Here is a 13,470-nt window from a genome sequence, read left to right as displayed (position 1 = left end):
AGTAGACACGTTTTAAAATCGTGAGACTGACAATAATACGTAACGAGCCAAAACGGACAATATCAACTAGTGGTGGACTTGGGCTGTTACAATCACCGTCTTACCTCCTTCCTATTGATGATCAACTCGTTAAAATTACTATTTTTCGGGAGTAAAAATCAAAATTTTCCTCTTTGGGATTCAAAATAAGAACATTTCCCATCAAAATCCAAACATTATAATTGATTACTTTAGTTTGCATTACATTTTGTCTGGTCTCAACTTGTTGAAGGAAGAGAAGAGTTCATTTAATTTGTAGACAAAAGTAAGTGGGGATAAGATTAATCTCCCTTTGTTCTTTGTCAACACAAAAGACCTTCCTTTAATTAACCCTAATTATTAATAATCCTTTGACAAATTCCCCCCTTTTTATATCATTAATCACGCACCTACCTGGAAGGGTCGCCTTTTAAAAATTTAAACTTCATCCTATAAATCAGCCTCGGTTCGATTCTTCCTCCGGACTAAAACAATCCCATTTATGGAGGGCATGAAGAAAAAATGGAGTAAGTATCTGGGTTTGGTCCGGAGCCGATCGGTGACCGGAAAACCCGCCGTTGCGGCGGAGGAGGTAACGAGAAGGAGCAAATCTTTGAACAGTGGCTCGAAATTCAGGACTCCGGTGGCTCCGGATGGTTGCTTTTCGGTGTATGTTGGACCGGAGAGGCGGCGGTTTGTGGTGAAGACGGAATTTGCGAACCATCCGTTGTTTCAGATGCTTCTTGAAGATGCTGAGATGGAATATGGGTATAATAGTCAAGGTCCGATTTGTCTTCCTTGTGAGGTGGGGATGTTTTATGATGTGTTGGCGGAGATGGACGGCGGAGATGGGCTGAGCAAGCGGTGGACGGGCGGGGAAGGTGGTGGTTTGATTGCTTGTAGCCCACTTAGGTTGACCATGTGTGGCAGTAGACAGAGTGGGTATAGGCAGCTGAGTTCGTAGGGGGAGGCTGAGGCTTGAGATTGATACTAAACTCATCAGTTACCGCTGATTTCTTGATACCCATTGTTTGTATTGGTTTGTTTCCATGGCATATAATAGAAAAAAGATAAACTTTTTTAGGTGATTCATACCTATTTTGTTTTTTTGGTATTTGTAATTTACTGGACACTAAATTGAAAGTTATTGTTGCTTGTGACATGTGAGTAAAGGAGATGTACATGAATGAATCTAGACCATATTCAAATGAGGGCGATTTTGAAGATAGGATGATTAAGAACGACTTAAAAGAATTAAAAGTCACTATATATGTCAACAAGGTACACGTTCCTTTTCGGTGGCTCAGTCATAGGAACTCTAGCAATTTTATATTGGGTGATCTTCTGATTTTTCTAAGATGTATGTGAGTGAGGACAAAACATGTTGGAATGACTTGTGTTGGTCGGTGGTGATAGTTTTTATTGTTAGAAGTGAGGAATGAGTAACGTGATCATGTCGTAGGGGAATTTCGGGACCATCTGAATTCTGAATCCTGGGAATATTCTTCACTTTTAGAAGCGAGGAATGAGTAACGTGATCATGTCGTAGGGGAATGTCGAGACCATCCAGATTCTGAATCCTGGGGAGAGTCTTCATTCTTAGAAGCGAGGAATGAGTAACGTGATCATGTCGTAGGGGAATGTCAGGGCCATCCAGATTCCGAATCCTAGGGATAGTCTTCACTCTTAGAAGCAAAAAATGAGTAATGTGATCATGTCGTAGGGGAATGTCGGGGCCATCCGGATTCTGAATCCTAGGGAGAGTCTTCACTCTTAGAAGCGAGAAATGAGTAACGTGATCATGTCGTAGGGGAATGTCAGGGCCATCTAGATTCTGAATCCTGGGGATAGTCTTCACTCTTAGAAGCGAGAAATGAGTAACATGATTATGTCGTAGGGAAACGTTGAGACCATCTAGATTCCGAATCTTGGGGAGAGTCTTCACTATTAAAGTGAAGAATGAGTAACGTGATCATGTCGTAGGAGAATGTCGAGCCCATCTGGATTCTAAATCCTAGAGATAGTCTTCACTCTTAGAAACGATGAATGAGTAACGTGATCATGTCGTAGGGGAATGTCAGGGTCATCCTAATTCCGAATCCTGGGGATAGTCTTCACTCTTAGAAACGATGAATGAGTAACGTGATCATGTCGTAGGGGAATGTCAGGGTCATCCTAATTCTGAATCCTGGGGATAGTCTTCACTCTTAGAAGTGAGGAATGAGTAGCGTGATCATGTCGCAAGGGAATGTCGGGGCCATCCGCATTCTAAATCCTAGAGATAATCTTCACTCTTAGAAGCGAGGAATGAGTAACGTGATGATCATGTCGTAGGGGAATGTCGAGACCATCCAGATTCCGAATACTGGGGAGAGTCTTCACTCTTAGAAGCGATGAATGAGTAACGTGATCATGTCGTAGAGGAATGTCGAGACCATCAGATTCCGAATCCTAAGGATAGTCCTCACTCTTAGAAGTGATGAACGAGTAACGTAATCATGTTGCAGGGAAATGTCGAGACCATCAGGATTCCAAATTCTAGAGATAGTCATTGATTCTATCACAGGGGACGGAGGAAAATGTGAGAGCTATCCAAATTTCAAATTCTCGAGAATAACCGATTAGAATGGCGGTTTCAAAAAATATATATAATAAAAGGAAGAAAATAAAACTATAGATTATAATATATTTGATATTAGTATAGTCTTTCCAAACATAATTATCAGTTTAAATTATTTATTAAAAAAAAATTGATCACGAGTTAGAATAAACTAATATAGAGGAAATTATCCGAACAATATTTATATATTTATTTATTTATTTTTAAATGGTTATCGATCATTAAATTTTTGTTCTTCTAGAAAAAAAAATTATATTTAAAAACAACTTTCAAAATATTCTTGATATATTTTAATATTAGTATACTATATATTATATCCATAATGTATTTTTTAACCTATGCTATTCAATAATATCTTATGGATAATACATGGTAGCGTGACATAAAAATTAATGTAGTTATTACCTTTCTAGCTCATGCCTAACATTAGTAATATTAATTATCATATCATGTCTATATGCTAATGATTAAAATGAAAATGTTGCGTGGAAGTGTTGGGTTGTGGGGTGCAATTGACAATTTTAAAGCTATCATTCTATAATCTATCTTGTCCTATTCTGCTGACAATACGAGCAAATTAATGAACACGATAGCATCTAATTGTCCTACTGCCACAAATCGTCGATATATGTTCTCACATTGGCCTGGTTACTAAGCCTTTTTTGGCTCATACTCGGTCTAACCCTGATGTAGATCTATGTTGAATATATTGAGGTTCCTAATGTTTTATGCAAAAAGTCAAGGTCGAGTAGTCGAGAATCCTAATGCTCCATTTTTTTTTCTGACTTGTTCCCACTTTCTTCTAGTCGTGAGAATGCGTTTTAAAACCTTGAGGGGAAGCACGTAAGGAAAACTCCAAATAGAACAATATATGGTAGCGGTGGGCTTGGGTCATTACAAATGGTATCAGAGTCAGACACTAGGCGGTGTGTCAGTGAGGACGCTGGACCCGAAGGGGGTCGATTGTGAAATCTGACCTTGGTTAGAGAGTGGAACGAAACATTCCTTACAAGAGTGTGGAAACCTCTCTCTAACAGACGCGTTTTAAAACCTTAAAGGAAAGATTGGAAGGGAAAGTCATGTAAGGGTGTGGAAACTTCTCTCTAACAGACGCATTTTAAAACTTTGAGGGGAAGCTCGGAAGGAAAAGTCAAAAGAGAACAATATTTGCTAGCGATGGATTTAGACTATTACAAGTCACCTCCTCCTTATTTGGAGGAGGGAGAGTCCGAGGGGACCGTCCACAGGGGACTTAAGAACAAAAGTTCAAAGTTTTCAAAATTTTCATTCGAGTGATATCGTCTATGCATCATTCAAAGGGGGGGGGGGGTGATTCGTAAGACGAATTCAAATCATCGAATAGAAAATCATATGTTGAAAACTAGGTCACGGGCTCGCAACCGACCAACATCCATTGGTTGAGGTCAACCCTACAATATTTACTACGCTTGAATCAAATCATGCTCTTAGCCATATAAAGGAGGACAAAATCAACAAGCTCTTTGACCAAGACGGAGAGGTCAAGACCAACCAAAGGTTAACCCTACTAAAGAACTCGAGTCCATCCCGCTCGCATCGAGCACAAGTGGATGAATGATATCAAAACTAAACTAGAAGTGAACAAAACGATCATATTATTAGTTTCCTAGGGACTAATACAACCCTATCTGCCTTGACATATGAAGACATGATAGAACTCGAGCCATTTAGAGCCACAATTCCTGGGACCGAACAGATTCAGGATAAAACCATGTCTTCAACCCAGTGAGCTCCAACAGCCTCTTCCCAAAACTGTCGGTCGGGGAAGAACCCGTCATACCAATCAAGTAATTAACCCACTCCACCAACTCCGGCCACAACGTCTTATAATAAAACGCCATCCTCATCCACCGTGGCTCGGTCGCGTACCGGTCTCCTCTACATGCACTCCTCACAATCCCGTTCACCGCGCTGTCGATCGGCATAATCGGCATTGCACTCACCATAGCCTAACAAGTACCAACCCACGTTGTTAAAACATAATTCCCCAACAAAAAATTCTTCTCTTTTTTCGCCGTTAAAACTTACATCTCTGAGCTCTTGATCGAGATACAACCCACCGTCTTTCGACATGAACTTTCCTTGCGTCATCTCCGATTCAATGAGCCCTGGCGTCACGATGGTGATTCCGATATCTCTTCCGACTTCTACTCGTAGCGTCTCGTAGAAGCTTATCACTGCAGCTTTGCTTGCCTTCAATAACATTGAAATGAATTCTTTATATGTTTTTATTTATATTATTAACGTAAAATGTTGTTGTGAATCTTACGCTGTAGAAGCTCAGCCTTGGCACCGGCAGCCATGCGGCGGAGGAAGAGATTCCGATGATCTTTCCTCTGCTTTGCTTGAGGTGGGGAATTGCAAAGTAAGTACAATAAACCATGCCCCAGAAGTTTACGTCCTGCATCAAATTTCAAGTAATATTGTTGAACCTCGCCACAATCTTGGAGAATGATTGGAAATTTTAAGGTTATTACTTACCATTATCGGGGCAGCATTGTCGTGGTTGTTGTATTCTTCGAAGAGGTTGATGCTCGAGACGCCCGCATTGTTTACCAGATGATCCACTGTAGAAGTATATGCACGAGAGTTTATACCCAAAGTGAATACTATTATATTATTTAAGAAGTGATATCAGAGTCTATGTCACGTCGTTCCTTGTCACTATCAAGTTATATGAAAATCATGCTGTTAAGCTAGCCATGTCGATAGAATTTTGAGGTCGAACAAAAGGGTTTTTAGCTTTGAAAATTCGTATTACAGTTCGATTGAACTACCAATATATTAAGAGAGAAGACTCTCTATCCCGTAATAGATGGATAGATGACTCTTTAAGCATTTTCATGAGCATAAGCTCAAAGTAGACCTGAGATCTTCGAGAGAGGAATGAAACATTCCTTATAACAGTGTGGAAACCTCTCCCTAACAGACGTGTTTTAAAACTATTAGGCTGACGACGATACGTAACGGGCCAAAGTGGACAATATCTATTAGCGGTGTGCTTAAGCTGTTACAAATGTTATCAGAGACGAGACACCGAGCGGTATGCCAGTAAGGACGTTGGCCCCCAAGAGGGTGGATTATGGGATCCCACATCGATTAGAGAGATGAACAAAACATTTCTTATAAGAGTGTGGAAACCTCTCTCTAACAGACGCATTTCAAAATCGTGAGGCTGATAGCAATATGTAACAAACCAAAGTGGACAACATCTGCTAGCGGTGGGCTTGAACGGATACAAATGGTATCAGAGTCGGACACCGAACGGTATGTCAGCGAGAACGCTAGACCCCAACAGAGTGGATTGATCATCGGGTAAAGAGGGAAACAAAACATTCCTTATAATGGGTGAAAACTTCTCCCTAACAGACCAGACACGTTTTAAAACTGTGAAGTTGACGACGATACGTAACCGGCCAAAACAGACCGTATCTGCTAGATGTGGGTTTGGGTTGTTATAAATGATACAAGAGCTAGACATCTATCACCGTGCGAGCAAGGATGTTGGCCCTCGAGGGAGTGGAAATGAAACATTTGTTATAAGCGTGTGAAAACCTATCCCTAACAGACGCGTTTAAACAATGACTTACATCGTCCGAAGACGGCAACCGTGGTTTGAATACATCGTTTACAATCCTCAATCCTTGAAATATCAGCCGGAATTACAAGAGCGAAGGGTGAGCCAAAGAACCTCGCCACGCCGGCGACTTCACGGAGGCGGTTCTCTCTTCTAGCAACCAACACCAAATAAGCACCTCTTTTAGCATACTCATACGCCATATGCTTCAAAAATCAAAACCCCACAACCAAAATCAACAAAAACAAATGGATTAAATCAATTCAAAACGTTCATTTAATTGTTTGTTAACCTTGCCAATTCCCGACGATGCTCCGGTGATTAGAACAACTTTTCCGGCAACATCTTCGCTGAAAATTGATCGGAATACAAACGAGAGAAACTTGAAGAACAGGTAGGTTGGGAGGAAGAAGATGAAGGCTATTAGAGATGTAATGGGAAGAACAAAATTTAGGACATTGTTGAGGAAATCCATGGGGTTTTGTGGGGAGTGGCAAAGAGGTGAGGTTTAAATCAAATGGAGACCAAACAATGTGATATCACGTAGCACAATTGCATGCAAAATAATCAACACGTATGCTATGATTTAAACCCATGTAACACTCAAACCCAAGCTAACAGATATTTTCCGTTTTAGCCCGTTACGTATCGTCATCGCTCGTCTCATAGGTATACAGTCCACTCCTTTAGGGAACCTAACGTCCTCGTTGGTATACAGTCTGATGTCTGACTTTGATATCATTTGTAACAGTCCAAGCCCACCACTAACAAATGTTGTCCACTTTGGACCATTACGTATCGCTATCAACCTCACGGATTTAAAGCGTGTCTCCTGGAGATAGGTTTCTATACTTTATAAGGAATGTTTCATTCCCCTCTATCCCACATTTACCGTAAACTTAAATTGATATATTTAAACCTAATATCTATTTCTTTTGATTAATAAAAAATTTATTATGTTACGAGTTGAGCAAGTCGGATTGATAATAAAAGAACGATCATTTATAAGTCATAGAGCAGCTATTATAAATTGGAATATGGATTAGATTAATAGCCTCGAGTTCGGCGGAGTGATCAGTAAAATCAAGGCCCGGGATGAAGGTTTCACATTTAGAAGCTCTAGTGGCCAATATAGTCAATATCCAAAACAACCACCCTCGACAAAAAATTGGATCGTCTTTAGCTAAATTTTTCAAAACAAGTAGGTAATGTGAGCATGTCACAGTGGATTGTCTGAGGATGCCATTGCTAGAGTACAGGAGAATTCAGAGTAGTGATTTCTAGCCAAATGAGGGAAGATCTTCACGTTCGATTCAAAGAGCGGAGATATCCTGATTTGAATATTGGTGTAACGGCCTAGACCCACAGCTAGCAGATTTTGTCTTCTTTAGGCTTTCCCTTTCGGACATCCTCTCAAGGTTTTAAAACATGTCCGTTAGGCGAAAGGTCTTCACACACTTGTAAAGGGTATTTCGTTCTCCTCCCCGAACCATTGTGGGATTGTGGGATCTCACAATTGGACTCGAAGCCTTATATTACACCCACAACCGTTCGTCGCATACCTATGTTCTCGACATTCTCCCACACCACCGCCTTACACCTCCGTCATCTCCATTGGTACCGACCTAATATGATTGATTCATATTTACAAATACAGTAACAATTATCCCTCTGTTCTTCAATTTGTCCTAAACTTGGCAAGACGACGAGCATACCCTTATCGTCTCTGTTTTCAGAACTTCTCTTCCACGGCCCAATATCGCCATTGACACGATTCATCTATGATCGTTACATGCGTGTCTCCATTCCATAGCTATCCCACAGCTGGTTATACAGAAAGCGAGCGTTCGATTTGTCGTTTTACAGAAACGGCGAAGTTTTCCGGCGAGGAAGAACACCAATCGGCGGTCACCGGAAGGTGTGAAAAAAACAGAGCACGCTTCAAACGCTTCCAACTTAAGCTCATTAAACAAAATTAAAGCTTTAATTACGTTGATTACAAAGATTTAAAAGCTTTTAAGCAGAAAAACAGAGGATAATTACAGAGGTTTAACGGCCGGAGATTTTAGATCAGTCGTCGTTGATCTCGACGGAGTGAATGGAAGGAGGATACATGGCCGTCTTGGCTCCGGTGAGATCCAGAATCTGTTTATTGAGCGCCTCCGCGGCGGAGGTTCCCGGCGTTGTATACACCAATATACGGTAGCACCACTCCACCACCTCCGGGCATAACGCCTTTAAGTAATACACAGCGTTGTACCACGACGGCTCCGTCAAGTACCGATCACCCCGGCAGGCGCTCCTCACGATTGCCTTAGCGCAGGCCGCCGCCGTCTCTACCGGAATCGCCCCCACCAGAACCTGCCACCATCAATGGTCATAATTATCGGAGTTAAAATCCAAGCAAAAAAAACAGAGGAATTCTTTACATCTCTAACGTCCTGATGAACTTCCATTCTCCCGTGAGAATACAACGCCTTCCCTTTAGTTATCTCCGACTCGACAAAGCCCGGCGTCACGACGGTGATCCCAATCTCCGGCGACATTTCCACTCTCAACGTCTCAAAAAAGCTCCTCAGCGCCGCCTTGCTCGCCTGAAAAAAAAACCAAATCAAATAACGAAAACCCATAATCCCACATGGGTTTTAAGTAAAAACTCAATCTTGCATTGTAAATGCTCATTCTGGGTGACGGCAACCACGCCGCCGCCGATGAAACCACTATGATCTTCCCTCCCCTGTTCTTCAAATAAGGAATTGATAGCCAAGTCATATAAACAGACCCCCAATAGTTCGTTTCCTGCAAAATGCAAGGCCAAATTCAGCTCAAATTCATGGTGTTCTTACCAAATTTAAGCCATTTTTACCATAATTTGCTTGAAGGAAGTGATATCAATGATTTCTTCAAACAGAGTCATGTTGGCAATGCCGGCATTGTTAACCAAATGATCCACTGCATCCATTACAGAATTCATCATAAACAATCCAATCCAACCCATTTGAATTTCTTCATCTGATTCAAACCTACATCTTCCGAAATGATTCATCGTGTCATCAATGATTCGCCGACAGTCCGACAGATCGGAGACATCCCCTGCAATGGTGATAACCTCAGGGGAGCCATAGTAGCGAGCTGCTTCAGCAGCTTCCTCAAGTGAACTCTCTCGTCTAGCTACAAGCGCTAATTGAGCTCCTCTCTTGGCATACTCATATGCCAAATTCTGCCATTTAAACACCAAATCAGAAACCATTAATATCCAAACCTGTTAGATTCTTCTCTGTTACCTACCTCGCCGATGCCCGAGGAAGCTCCGGTGATCAGAACGACTTTCCCGGCGACATCTTCGCTAAACAAACCTCTAACCAAAGAGAAAAAGTACTTGAAAATGACGTAATGCGGTAGTAATAGGCCGAGAGAGACGACTGTGAACGGCGGAGCTACTAAATTCAAGAAGCTCTGAATCAGCTCCATTGGAAAGGATTAGAAACAGAGATAACAATCAGAAGAAAAACAAAACAAGATCATTCATTTCAATCATTTTATAATTGGGATTTTTGTTTTTTACAACAAAAACAGAACATCGTGGCATTTTCCAAACATCATGAGCTACACACGTTCTGTTCATATTCAAATTCCCCTGTTTCTGTAACATTTTCAGCCATTGACACGATTCGTCAAACATTTCAAAGCTTTCTTTCTATATTTGTTCTTCGTCGTCTTCAATTCACAACAAAAACAGAGTATCGAAGCTTCAATTTCTCTCTGCATATTCACTCTAGCAATGAAATCATCGGCTCTTTTACTCAAATCCTCACAATTCTCCAAACCCATCTCCCATTCATCATCATCATGACAAATCTTCAAACCCCTGTTTTCATCTCCTCCGACAATCAAAGTTCCATCATAAAAACAGAGATTATCAGCAAAACAATCCGAACTTTTTGAAGCAAAAACTTTGGATTCTCCGATGAGAACGACAACGATCAGATTGCCGATGATGAAAACGGAAATGGGTGTTGGGAAATTTATTGAGTAATTGGATAATGGAAGGATCCATAAGAGGATGAAAAACAGAGCAACAAGAAAACAGAGGATGTTTGAAATCATTGAAGATCTTGTTTTGACGTTTGTAAGAGCCATTGTTAATGGGATTTTGGAGCTTAAAGCTTCCATATCATGGAGAAAATTTTGGAGATACCATCAAATTTATAAAAGAATTTGAGCAAAGTGATTAGTGATTATCTCTAAGTATGATTACTTAAATAAATCACAAGCATGCGTCCCACTTTACCTAAGTTTTTTAAAAAAGATATTTGAAAGTAACTTTTTTCCTTCCCTAAACTATAAGTAATGGAAATTGGAGGTAGTTATTAAAGTAATGGCGTGACGGAAATGATCTGACTTTTTGTATTGGTTGAACTCGTTACTTAAATACGATGGTTTTGTCGTTTAAAAAAGGAATGAAGGAATGATAAATGATATGTTCGAGGTATCCTTCGAACCTCTAGTTTGGTGTCTTGGTTGTTGTACTTAAGTGAATGGGTGCTCGAGGAGCTGAACAGTGTTCCTTGCCATGAGTTTGGTCGATAGTTAGTGGAGTGGTAAAGGCGGTGCAACGTCGAGGCATGAGGAGTGATGTTGGCTGAGGCTCTAAGTTGTTGGTGTGTCGTATGAGAATGTTTCGTGCAAGGGGCTCACGATGACTTGGAGAAAAAGGAAGGAAGAAGAAGAGAGACCAAGCGCGATGGCGACCATGGTAGTGTTTCCTCCTAGTGTTGCGTGTTGAAGTTTGAGGGAGATGCAGGTAGGGCTCGACTATAGTCAAATAGTCGGGCCCCTTAAATTTTTTTAAGAACTAAACATTACAGTGCACGTGAGTTGAGTAAACGAGGGATATATAAATAAACAAAAACTGCATCCAAACGAGATTGATCCTAAGATTAGGATGATTAAGAAAGACTTAAAATAACTGAAAGTTGCTACCTAGATCAACAAGGTTTACTTTCATTTTTGGTGGCTCAGGTTCACTATCTCGACTGACCTCATTAATTTGTTTTTTTCCTAAGATACATGCGGGTGAGAACAAAACATGCTAAAATGGCTCGTGTTAGTTTGTAGGGATATTATTCACGCTTAAAAGCACTTCATGACAAGTAGGAAACGTAACTATGTTGTAGGGGAGGTACGGGAATACTAGAGCCATTAAGTGTCGATTATGAATTCCAAATCTTAATTCGAATCACTGGAACGAGTCATTACGATGAAATGACAAAAACCCATTTATCAGAACGCCTTAAAATATTAAAAGCATGCGTAGCTGCGTAAGTTATACGTAAAAATAAAATAAAAAAGAAAGTGACCCATATGGCTTACTACTCTTTTCATCTTTCCACCATTTGATTACTAGGGTTTCCATCCAAGTTGGAGGTAAAGCTTTACATATCAAATTCAACTTTATAAATGGAATGTTCATATGCATATTTAAGTGATCCACCAATTAACAAAGCGACAAGATATAAAGTTATGTTTTTTCCTTTCCGAAAAACATATGTTTCAAAGAAGGGATCTTTATTATGCTCGAGATGCAAAGATTGTCCCACGAACCAAAATATTGGGCGTTATCAGCCTATGAGAGTCGGTTTTCGTAGCAATAGTAGGGGTGATTATTGGCCCGTGAGAGTTAGTTTGCAAATCGAGACTGACGCTGACCTCCAATGAATTGGGTTTTCTTCGGTTTGAGAATGGGTGTTTACACCGACCTCTTGAAAAGGCCATTAGAAACAAGTTGTAATTGTAAACATGTGTGGATTTACGCTAGTAGGTTTTCCTTAACACGAACCACTAAACTTATCATTTAACCTAAATAAAACGATTGTGGTTGAATCGCCTAATGTCTTGGTTAATAGTATATCTTTTAACTAATTGAGTTAGTTGACTAAACATGAAGATCTATGTCTGATGTCAAGGTCATACTTGTCCAAGATGTGTTATCTGTATCCGCATGTCTGATGTCCCAGGCATACTTGTCTAAGACGTATTGTTCAAACCGAACGAACAGAGATAGAATCAGACCGATTGACTTATCCATGTCATGTCAATATGTCAAACCAGACCTAAACAAATCATAATTAATCATTTTTCGATACAAAATAAAAAATCAATCAATTTTACTCAATTTTAAATTATTGATTCATTTTTAAAAAGAAAAAAAAAATGAAGAAACAAAGATATTTAAAAAGCTTCTCTTTTTAAAACACAAAAATTCAAAATTTGCTTTTAGTAAAGCTATGATTTCCACGTTCCCACAAACAAATATATATATATATATATATATATATATATATATTATTAAATAAACCGCACTAACTAAACAATATTTTTTAATTTCATTTAATGATTTAAGCTTTTTATTATTATTTAATTATTCAGATTATAAATTAAAATAAAAAGGATAAGATTTTAAAAAATAAAATAATAATTATCTTAAATTTCACCCATTAATCCAATTTTCAATTTGGAGTAAAAAATCACAAGTTTAAAAAAATATATATTATTTAATTTAATAAGTTAGTATAGTTTCATTTATTTTAAAATAATCATGATAATATTATTTACTTTATTTTTAAAAATTGATATTTTCGTAAAACCTCATTGGTTCTTATTTAGTGGACTTTTCTTCTTAGTTTGGGCCTCAACCCGACATGAAATATTGGGCTGGGCTTGGCCCAACACTCAACAACTTTGCAATATCATTGCGGCCCAATCAGCAATGCCCTGTGCTAGAATTTTATTTCTTTATTTATTATTATATTGGAAATATTCAAATCTTTGTTAATTTTAAAATAAATTATTTATACGTATAATAACATTTTATTTTATTAAAACGAAAAAATAAATAAATGACTTGAATAACTCAAACTAATCCAACTCATAAAAGATTATGGTCGGTTTGAGTTCAGTCGAGTTTATTATTTAATAATGGTTGTTTGGATTGAAAATTTTACAATCTAAGCAATTGGGTTAGCTCGAAAAAATGCAGCAACCGGACCCAACCTAACCTGCGAACACTCGTATCTCGATTAGACAAAACTCTAACGCTTAACTGACTAAACTTATAATTTAACGTGAAACTCACGAATTTGGAGCATCCCTAGCACTCCACCAAACACACTAGGGTTGGTCAAAAGTGGATTAATGAAAGGAATTGAAAATTAAG

At 39.2% G+C, this 13,470-nt stretch overlaps 3 protein-coding genes across 4 annotated transcripts; 1 reads left to right on the top strand and 2 right to left on the bottom strand.

Moving 5' to 3' along the window:
* The first annotated feature begins 453 nt into the window (after positions 1-453).
* LOC111457276 (auxin-responsive protein SAUR32-like) lies at positions 454-1,164 on the top strand. Its single transcript, XM_023099497.1, has one exon. The coding sequence runs from the start codon at positions 521-523 to the stop codon at positions 980-982; it is 462 nt and encodes a 153-aa protein (XP_022955265.1). The 5' UTR covers positions 454-520; the 3' UTR covers positions 983-1,164.
* Positions 1,165-4,249: 3,085 nt separating this feature from the next.
* On the bottom strand, positions 4,250-6,741 carry LOC111457123 (11-beta-hydroxysteroid dehydrogenase 1B-like). The gene is made up of 6 exons (XM_023099278.1): positions 6,547-6,741; positions 6,268-6,460; positions 5,159-5,244; positions 4,947-5,078; positions 4,706-4,870; positions 4,250-4,626 (listed from the first exon to the last, which is right to left on the bottom strand). The coding sequence occupies exons 1-6, from the start codon at positions 6,727-6,729 to the stop codon at positions 4,345-4,347; spliced, it is 1,041 nt and encodes a 346-aa protein (XP_022955046.1). The 5' UTR covers positions 6,730-6,741; the 3' UTR covers positions 4,250-4,344.
* Positions 6,742-7,411: 670 nt separating this feature from the next.
* On the bottom strand, positions 7,412-9,743 carry LOC111457313 (11-beta-hydroxysteroid dehydrogenase 1B-like). 2 transcript variants are annotated; one of them, XM_023099544.1, is made up of 6 exons: positions 9,543-9,743; positions 9,282-9,474; positions 9,121-9,206; positions 8,922-9,053; positions 8,684-8,848; positions 7,412-8,615 (listed from the first exon to the last, which is right to left on the bottom strand). In XM_023099544.1, the coding sequence occupies exons 1-6, from the start codon at positions 9,723-9,725 to the stop codon at positions 8,325-8,327; spliced, it is 1,050 nt and encodes a 349-aa protein (XP_022955312.1). In that variant the 5' UTR covers positions 9,726-9,743; the 3' UTR covers positions 7,412-8,324. The 2 variants fall into 2 exon arrangements, with proteins under 2 accessions (XP_022955312.1, XP_022955311.1); XM_023099543.1 differs by having other exon boundaries at positions 9,121-9,474.
* Positions 9,744-13,470: the final 3,727 nt, after the last annotated feature.

This window comes from Cucurbita moschata, unplaced genomic scaffold (assembly GCF_002738365.1).
Source record: "Cucurbita moschata cultivar Rifu unplaced genomic scaffold, Cmos_1.0 Cmo_Scf00019, whole genome shotgun sequence".
Taxonomy (NCBI): Eukaryota; Viridiplantae; Streptophyta; class Magnoliopsida; order Cucurbitales; family Cucurbitaceae; genus Cucurbita; species Cucurbita moschata.
Note: the sequence above shows the minus strand (reverse complement) of the source record. Positions and strands in the feature narration are given on the sequence as shown.